The sequence below is a fragment of the Erpetoichthys calabaricus genome, chromosome 3, assembly GCF_900747795.2.
Source record: "Erpetoichthys calabaricus chromosome 3, fErpCal1.3, whole genome shotgun sequence".
Classification (NCBI taxonomy): domain Eukaryota; kingdom Metazoa; phylum Chordata; class Cladistia; order Polypteriformes; family Polypteridae; genus Erpetoichthys; species Erpetoichthys calabaricus.
The window spans coordinates 305,572,305-305,582,069 of record NC_041396.2 but is presented as its reverse complement, the minus strand read 5'-3'; the positions used below and the strand labels follow the sequence as shown (position 1 = coordinate 305,582,069).

The 9,765-nt window shown below is 54.5% G+C and overlaps 1 protein-coding gene across 1 annotated transcript; it reads left to right on the top strand.

The window, feature by feature from the left end:
• The first annotated feature begins 563 nt into the window (after positions 1 to 563).
• tamalin (trafficking regulator and scaffold protein tamalin) lies at positions 564 to 9,266 on the top strand. Its single transcript, XM_028798649.2, has 8 exons — positions 564 to 998; positions 2,656 to 2,708; positions 3,705 to 3,759; positions 4,017 to 4,119; positions 4,244 to 4,337; positions 4,423 to 4,489; positions 8,171 to 8,237; positions 8,326 to 9,266. The coding sequence occupies exons 1-8, from the start codon at positions 792 to 794 to the stop codon at positions 8,790 to 8,792; spliced, it is 1,113 nt and encodes a 370-aa protein (XP_028654482.1). The 5' UTR covers positions 564 to 791; the 3' UTR covers positions 8,793 to 9,266.
• The last annotated feature ends 499 nt before the right edge of the window (positions 9,267 to 9,765 follow it).

The following is a 9,765-nucleotide window of genomic DNA, read 5'->3' as shown; positions in this document are numbered from 1 at the left end:
TAGTGTATGTAGCGCCTTTCACATCCCATTACATTTCATACTCTGTGAAGTGCCTTGAGCATGGGAAAGGCGCTATATAAATAAAATGTAATTGTTATTATTATTATTATTATACGCAGCGTTTATGTCGCCTAATTGTTATTATTATTATTATTATACGCAGCGTTTATGTCGGCACTGTTAATATTATATAGCGCCTTTCACACTCGAGTTCTTCACATGCGCTTCACGTTTTCACATAAACGGCCCCTAGGCGGCGTCCCGCTGTCGCCCCACGAGCTCGGGCTTCTCGTTTACGGGGAGGCTTCCCCCGTCCAGGTCACGCGAGGTCACTGTCGCCACTACAGCCTTCACCGAACTTCCCCGGTTCTTACGGATCCACGCGTTCGCCACGAGCGTTTCCTGTGGTCTTAGGGACACGAGGCCGATGGTCGTGACCCGAAGTGAAAGCGTTTCGCTCTTTCGCTCTCTTTCTCTGTCACAGACTTTTATTCTATTTGGTTTTCTCTGTTCTGTTCCGTTACTTTGACGTTCCCGTGCTGATCGGCACATCCTTCGCCCGGCGGCAGAAGGGGAAGCCGCTCGAGTGGCGTCGCGTGATGCGGCGGGTGTGAGACACACCCCTTCACAGCTGGGAGTGAAAGCGCAGCGCCGTCCGCCGTCCCTCTCAGTCACTCGGCGAATGCGCTGCCTGCCGGGAGATGGACTCGCGCGCTGAGCTCTGCTGAGGACGGAGACGGAGACGGACGGCAAACTCTCGAGCCGAGCAGACGAGTGGGCCGCTGGCCGCCATGAAGAACACGACTTTCCGCCGGTTCAGTAAAGTGAGCCGCGAGGCCGACGACGGGGACAAGGCGGCGGTGCAGGACGTCTACACGAGCCGCCGGAGTGACTTTCAGTCGCCCGCTCTGGAGTTGCAGTGTGGACGCCCGGGCGACGTGTACAACTACAAGAGCCTGGCGTACTCCGGGGGGACGCTGCCGAGGAGCTTCAAAAACGTGAGTTCGCTGGGGGGGGTCACGTCAGGGGGTCGTGGGGTCACCTCCTCCTGTTTGGGGCGGCGAGATCGTCGTGGCCACGTAAACTCAGTGAGTGCGCTTGGAGTTAAGAGATGTGGGGCACCTTGGGGGACCTCCCCTCTCACCTGTCACTTTTCTTGTTGGGGTCCTTGAGATGCCCACCAGTTTGGCCCCTCTTTTGTTTGATGGCACCGGGTGGCACTCCACCTTGTTGCGTGTGGTTCCTTGGCCCACTTTGGTGGTCTTTTTGTGAAGTTTTTTTTTTTTTCCTCCCTCATCTTTGTGGGCCCACCTTGAGTGGTCCTTCTATACTTTGACTTCAGGTGGACTTTCATGGCTGTGGTCAGGTGGTCTTCCACCTTTTTTTTTTTTTTTTTTTTTTTTGTGGTGCCCCCTCCAAGCCTTTTCCCGTTTCTGGCAGGCATGCCCACGTGACGAGCCCCCGGGACCCCCTAGTCCCCCCTCCCCCTTTTTTGTTATTTTTTGAACGGCATCTTGAGAGCACATGTGGCCGCCGAGAGTCTGCAGTTAATTAGCAGTGGAGACAGGCGGCCTGTGGAGGACCACTCACTCGAACGTTTACGGAAACGAATGTGCGAAGGAGAGGGGGGCCCTCCAGTGACTTGGGGGGGCTCGTCCAGGTTGTGTTTGGACACCTCGCCGTCTGGTGGGCACATGTGATCGAGGGGGTCCGTATCGGGGAGGGCATCATGAGGTGACCCGACCTGCTCCTTCATTTCACCTGCCCTCAATATAGCGCCTTGCGCCCTTGAGGGGGGGCCTTGGCGTCACTTTTTAGAAAGCCGAGTGTGTTGGCCGGACAGCTGTGTCCACCGGTGGTCCGGACGGCTCGGCTTTCTCCTGTTGTGCCCGCACTTTCTCTCCCCTCGCCGCAGCTGTCATGTGGCACCGCCCCGCTCTCACACTTGGCACGCACGTCCCCGCGTGGTTGGGATTCTTTGTGAGGGTTTTTTGGGACGTCACACCGCCAGCCTACTTGCTGTCCCGCCGCCCACTCGCTTGTGGAGGTTGTGGGCAGGCTTTGTGTGCCCGTGCCATTCTGTATTGTGCCACTGACAATGGCGGCCTTGTCTGAGGAAGAGAGCTGGCAGTGGGCTTGATGCTGGCCCTTATATAGCGCCCTTTTTATGTTGAAGCACTAGAGAGCATGGCATGGGAATGGCGCTCCTGCCATCCTTTTCTCACCTGCGGCGACTAGCTTGGCATTGAAGTCACCCCCCCTCCCTTACCCATGCCATGTGTGAGGGCACTTGGCATGGGATGTGCCACATGAAACATAGATCAGTTCGGATGGAGCAGGACATCTGAGAGCCGACAGCGTGCCCTTTGGTGCCAACCAGCGGAGGTGCCGCTTTGGTGTTTGCCTCAATAAATGAAAGCCCCTAGACCACCCCCCCCCTTGGGATCTGAAGGTATGTGGGCATCAAAGGGGTCATTCAGAGAGCTGAACAACCGCGTGAATGTCCTGCAGCTCGATGGCGCGGCCCGTGTAGGCAGTGAATAGGCCATTGAGGCCGGGCGGACTGGCGGGGGGCATCGGGGGAGGGTCATTCGCTGTCTTCTTCGTCTCCTTCCTCTTCCTCATCCTCATGCCCGTCTGTTTGTTTTCTTTCAGCAAGCGCCGCCTCTCAAGTGGAAGTCCCTGACTCAGGCCTCTGAGCCACAGAGGTGAGTGTCGTGTGCTGGGGTTCTGCTGAGGTGCCAGCCTTGGGGGTTGGCATTGGAATTGTGTCTAAGGAATTTCATAATGGTGGTGGGGGGGGGGGGTGAGCTTGTTTAAATTGCTTTGTGTTCATGTTTGGTGTGAAAGGCGCTATATACAATCAGGCAGAGTCTAATGATCTCCTGTAGGCCCACCTCAGGTGTGGTGACAAGGCCCTGGCATAACAGCAGTGTTGGGTTCTGCCACGCCCTGCTGGTCGAGTGCCCTCTTTCTCCCTTTACTCCTCCCCTCCATGCAAATCACTGTTGTCCTGTGAAAGGCACTACATGGACTGACGGTGTAGGCATGGGTTTTTTTGTTTGTTTGTTTTCTGGTTGGCAGTGCCAACTGCTCTGACGTGTTTTCGGCCACCACCTCCACAGCTTCTTTGGAAATCACCATCCCTCCCATGTGGGATTTTTTTTTTTTTTTTTTAAAGACATCTAGGAAATGTTTTCCTACTTTGAGTCATGTGTTGGCATCAAGGGCAGTGCCCGTCATTGGCACTGTCTACTAATTTGTATCTTTTCTGGTCACCACATGTGCCACGAGGGTCCCTATAGCTAGGCAGGCAGCTGTGTGTGTCTGTTCTGTAGCACCTCTCAAATGGGGGCTTCCAAACAGATGGGTCATGGGTTCAAATCCCCCCCACTGCCTCACAGAGACCACCAGCATGCAAGGCACTATATTAAAGAAGACTTGATGACAAAAGGGAACAAGATAAAATAAAGATGAGTTGATGTGGGCACATTTGGTGGCAGAGGGCACAGCTGGGTAACTGGGTGGTGTTCATGAGGACAAATTTCTGGGCATGGCAAATCTGGCATTTCAGCAGCTGAGGGTTATTTATATAGCGTCTTTCACAGTGAACACTCATTTGGGATTGTGTGAAAGACGGGCAGCTGACCTCCACGCAGTGCTCTTTGTGCCAGGCACTCAACCGCGATCCATTTGTGTTTCAGGAAAATCCTCATCTTGGAGAAGGCAGAGAGAGAGGCGTTCGGCTTTGAAATTCAGGTATGTGGCTGGCAGTGCCAATGGGCTGCTTGTTGACATTTGGTGGTGATGGTGGTGAGGGGGGCATTGATGGAGGGTGCGGTGGCTTTGCCATCAGGTGAGCTGATGTGTGGCACCGGTTGTTTGTATGTATAGCATGGGTGGGCCCGGTGATTTTTTTTTTTCTTTCTGAGGATGGTGCATTGTGTTACCCAGGTTGGTGCCCACTGTGAATGCACACTTACAGGTGGGTGACACTGGCGCTCTTTGTCTTCCAGACGTATGGCGTGCACCACCAGAATGACAACGCTGTGGAGATGTGCACTTTCGTGTGTCGAGTCCACGAGAACAGCTCTGCCCACGCCGCCGGGCTCAAAGTTGGTAAGTGATTCACCCTGGGCGGGCACTGCCTGGCTCAGGTCGGGTACCTGCAGGAATTAGCACTGGGTTTTGCTCCTTTTTTTTAAATTTGGAGTTGTAAGGCACTATATAAAACTGATTACAGGTGACACCATCGCATACGTCAATGACGCCAACGTGGAGGGCTTCCGTCACAGGGAGATCGTGGAGCTCATCAGGTCCTCTGGCAACACAATCAGGTGAGTGGCCGGACCCAAGTGGCAGGTGTCATGATGCCCGCCTATCTACCCGCCCACCCGCTGACCCGTTTGCTTTGTCTTGTAGGCTGGAGACCGTCTACAGCGCCTCGATCAGAAAAGCCGAGCTGCAGACGAGGCTGCAGTACCTGAAGGTGAGAGGCCACCCGGGCGCTGCCCATTTATATAGCGCCTTTTCCCTGGGGTGGTGGGCATGCATGCATGCATGCAGACACAAAAGGGCATCTGTGCTGGTAGCTGTGTCACAGTCCACCTATGAGGGGGTACGCAGGCCGCACTGCTTCATTTGTGTGGCTGGAATCTCGCAGATGGTGTTTGCCAAGCCGCGTTGTGCCATTCTGTGCCCTCAGTGCCACTTTGTCGTATTCCAGTATGGAGTCTTGTGCTCCTCATGCTTTGCAGTGTAAAGGGCTACTCTGATTCTGCTGTGTGACGTGGTGGCTCTCTGAGTGTTGGGTGACTTTGTGTGGTGACACTTTGCTCATCCTATAGTGTTGTGGCCGTTCTGCTGCCTTCGTTTTTGGGTGGCACAGCGGGTTCCGTTTTGCGTAGCCCTGCATTGTCACTTGTGCTCGTCACGTCGTCTTGTGTAGCTTTGAGTGGCCTCCGGGATTTGGGTGTGTGTTGGCTTTTGTCTTGGTGACAAAGTGTCACAGCCAGGCACTGTGTTGTGACATCCCGTTGTGGCTCTTTGTGGCACCTCTTCTTGCACTGCTGCTTTGCTTGCTGCTGTCCGTGGTGGCTTGTCTTCCCATCACTTGTCACACAATTTGAGTTGAGACTCTTCATTTAGTGATGGCACGGTGATATTCTGGTGGTGAGTGTGTCATGGCGGCTCTTTTTGTGCAGTCTGCTGTCCCCTTGTGTGCCGTCATGGCGGTTCTGCTCTGCCGTTTGTCCCCCACACGATGTGCCCCTCCATGTTTTGTCACGTTTGTGTGGCTCTGCGCTTTCACTTCTCTTGTGCTCGTCACGCCTGCTTGGCCTTCGCCTCCTGGTGTGGTGAAGCTCTGTGTGGCCTCCGGGGTGTTTCTGGTGACAACACTGGGCGGTCTAAAGTGTCACAGCCAGGCACCATTTTGTGACATCCCGTTGAGGCTCTCAGACTGGCCTTGACAAAGCTTTGGTGGTCTGCTTTGGCATGTTGTGCTCGTTGAATGTCACGTTGCGACAGATGTGTGCCATGTGTGTCGGGGACGCTTCATGCTGAGACCCTGTGGTGTTGTGACATTCTGGTGTTTAGTGTCACAGCCACTCTTGTTGTATAGCGACTCTTTACGCAGCCCCCCGTTATGCCTCCTGGGCCAGTCAGCTGTGTTGGCTTCCCAGTGCAGATTGGCAGTGCCACCTTCTGTTGGGTGTTGTTGTGTTGCCTTATTGGTCCTGTTGTGCCACGTTGTGCTGCGTTGTCCCAGTGGTCAGTGTTGTACTCTTCATGTCTGATTGGTGCCCGGTTGTTTGTGCCACGTAGCTTTGTGTAGCCCCCGATTCTTTGTGTGCAAAGATGAATTTGTGACGTCACCATACGGTGGTGTGCTGTAAAGTGTCACAGCCTGTCACCATGTTGTGACATCCTGTTACAATCCCTTTGTGTAACATTGTGTAGCATTCGTGGCCATTCTGCTGTTTTTCTCCTAACAGACTGGCATGGTGCCACTTTGTGTTGAGTGCTGTTGTGTTGCCTCATTGGTCCTGTTGTGCCACGTGGCGCTGCTTTGTCATATGCCAGTGGGCAGCATTGTGCTCTTTATACCCACTTGGCCTCCTGGTCTTTGTGTGTAAACATTTTTTCTATGATGTCACCATGCTGTCACCATGTTGTGGTCCTTTGTGTGATGTCGTGTAGTCTTCCTGGCCTGGCAGGGTGCTTGGAATAGCGCGGTGCCACCTTGTGGTGTTTTATTTTGTGTTGCCGCCTGGCGTCACACTTTGTGTGTCAAGTTGTATTTTGCGTCTCTGTCAAGTGGTGTGCCACCCCACACTGTGATATCCTGGCACTGCCATGTGCCATTGTGTGGCATTGTGGCCCCTCTATGTCATGCTGTGACTCGAATGCCACTTTGTTTTGGGTGCCCGTGGTGTTCAGCTCCTGCCGTAGCTTTTTTTGTCGTTCTGAGGTGTGGAGTTTGATTGTTGTGGGGCTCACAGCTGCTAAACCCCCCCCCCCATCGATTTGTGTGCTTTGCCCCCTTTGTGGTGGGCCGCTTCATTTTGTGCCAGTGTGGCGTGAAGTGCTGTGCTGTTGGGACATTCTGGGGTGTCGTGTGACTTGTCCCCTCGTGACACCTCATGTAGCATCCTAGCCGTTCTGCTCTCTTGTTTTTGCCCACCCCAGTGTGGTTAGGACTGAACAGACTGGCAGTGCCACTCCGTGTTGTGTGGCATTGGGTTGCTTTACTGTGTAGTCCGGCCCTGTCGCTTGTGTTGTGCCCTTCATGTCTGCTTGGCATGTTGTGTAACTTGCTAGTGAAGTTTTCGTTTGTGCCAATGTCATGTGCTGTGCTGGGCACCGTGTTGTGATGTCCCCCATGTGATTCTTTGTGTAGCCCCTTTATAGCGCCTTTCTGGCTGTTTTGCTATGTTGTTTTTTCCTTACACGATGGGCAGTGCCACTTTGTTTTGTGTGACTTCTCAGCTGCGCGGCATCTCCTTGTGGTCTTTTGTGTGTCTCCTTTTATAGCGCCTTGCATCATGTCGCAGCTCTGTGCCAGGCATTGCCCCTGAGAGGTGGCACTTTGTATTGGTTGTGTAGCCCCTCATTGTTGGAGGGGTCCAGCTTTGCCACCAGCCTCGGGTGCCCCACATTGTTGAGGTGACACCTTTTGATTTGTGTAATCATCTATCGTCTCATATTGATGCCCATCGATTGCCAGTCCATTTGTTTTCAGGCCAGTTTCCAGTTACGGGCTGCCATCCTACAGCACTGGGCACAAAGTGCCCATCACTCTAGGTGGACCACTCCAGGACATGCTGTTGTGTTTTGTCCCATCCTTGCATGCATTCCCTTCCTGAAACCCTGCTGCCGGGTATCGTGCCAGGCTCCACAGTCTCATTTTGCAGGATGCTATATGGTCTCTGTGCCCGGTGTCTTTGTGGGTGACGTTGCCTTGCGTTGTCTCCACAATGTGGGAGTTGGCAGCTGTGTTCTCAAGTCTCAGGTGATTCAGGTGGTGGGCACAGAGTGAGCCCCGGGCACCAGGGAGGAGGACAGTGTGCCCCCGGGGTATCGTCTCGTATTGATGCCTAGCAATCATCTGGCTTGTTCCAGTTGCAGGCTTCGATCCTACTGGGCACAAAGTGTCCATCACTCTGGGCAGGTGGCACATTGTGCTGTTTTGGCCCACCCCTGTGTGCCTTTCCTTCATGATGCCCCACTGCCCTGTTTCATGCCAGGCTGCACAGCCTCATTGTGCATGGCGCTATATGTGCCCGGCATTTTGCTGGGTGATGTTGCCTTGTGTAGTCTCCACAGTGTGGGAGATGGCATCTGTGGTGATTCAGGCGGTGGGCACAGAGTGAGCCCCGGCCACTCAGACACAGAGGTCAGTCGTGCGAATGTGAATGCCTGGTACTGGCTATGAAAGGCGCTATATACACCTGTGGGTGCGGAGACCCCAGGTCACAGCTGAGCTTCGGTGGTCCGCTGCCCGCCAGTGTCCTTTGTGCTGCTGTGACTTCCCAATGGAGTTGGTGCCCTGATGAATGGCTCTTTCTGTCAGATGCCAGTCTGTGTTTTCTGACGCTGCTTTGATGTGTAAGGCGCTATATTTCGTTAACACATCACTGGTTTCTTTCTTTCTTGGTGGTGACAACAGCAAACTCTGCACGAGAAGTGGGACGAGTACCGATCTCTGATGATCCAGGAGCAGAGGCTGGTGCGCGGTGAGTTGAATGCCCCCCATGATGCCACCTGTACCCCTGATAAGTGGCACGCCTCTCAAACTTTCTCTCTCCTTCTCTCCCCCCGCAGGCATCGTCATGACCGACCCGACCCTCTACGACACCCTCGAGTCGGTGCGCGCCTGCATCTACGGCACGGTGGGCGGCTCGGCGCGGAGCCTGAGCAGCACGAGCAGCACGGCGGACGAACTGGACGAGCCGCTCTACCAGAGCTGCGTGTTCGACGGCCTCAAGGACTCCGCCGAGGCGCTGCCAACGCCTTCCTCGTCGTCTTCCTCCTCCTCGTCCCCGGCCCGGGACCTCCTGGCGCCCCCCAAGTGCACCCTGACTCGCAGCGCCAGCACGCGGAGCTACCAGAACGGCGGCGCGGCGCGCTCGTGGGACCGGACGGCCGGGCACGGGGTGGGCACGGGCACTGGCAGCAGCAGCTACGGCTCCTTACCGAGGAAGACCAAGCAGAAGAGCCTGCGGAAGCGCCTGCTGAAGTTCATCCCCGGACTGAACCGCTCACTGGAGGAAGAGGAGAGCAAGCTGTAGCCCCCCGCGACAGTGGCGTGGATTAACTTATTTATTTATTGGACATTTTGTTCGGACACCTCGGACTCCTCGGACTCGGATTTTGATTTTTTTAACGGTCAGGTGCTGCTGAGCGCCTCTTCAGATTCCATTTTTTTTAATTTAAACCCCGAACTGGACTCGGAGGACGCACGTCGGTCGCTAGACGGTCCTCCGTTATTCTCTGTAGGCGCAGCCTCGTCAGTTTGGGATGGGGGTGTGTGTGTGGAGGACCCCCGGACCGCCCAGATTTGGCTCCGTGCGAGGCGTTCTGAGAAAAGGAAGGAAGGCAGTCAGCCCTCTGGTATCTCACGCGGCCTTGTGGACTGCAACGGAAATGGCCGCGTCACGGAGATACCCGCGCTGTGCCACCCCGCGGCTTGGGCAGCGGACACTTCCGGCATATGGCGCCCTGCACCGACTTAAGAGGAGAAAATAAAGTGCGTCTTCTCAGAAGGAAGGCATCCGTGCTTTTGTTTTATTTGGACTGTGGGGGGTCGGGATGCGTATGACAGGAGGTGGGCTTTAAATGACAGGAGGTGGGCATCTCCTCATTCCTGACCAATCAGGTGCCGTCTTACCTGCAGAATGGGCATCTGGGAGTTGGCAGCGGCAAACGTGCACTTTGTGTGAAATCGAAATACCCGACCAACTCACAAAGGTGGGCAACAGACCCCCGCAGAAAAGATAACTGCCACAGAATGAGGGCAAGGCGGGCACGGTGCGTTATAAACATGAAAGGCATTTTAGAAGGTGGCAAGGACCCTCTCTGAATTGCCCAGGTGCTTCTGAGTACTAAGAAAAGCGCTATATAAATGTAATGAATTATTATTATTATTCTGCCTTGTCGGACCCCATTAAACACGCTCATCCATCAGGGTGGTCTAGTGGTGAAGGCTTTAAACTTCAGAACCGGTGGTGGTGGGCTCAAATCCCACCTGTGCGACCACAAGCA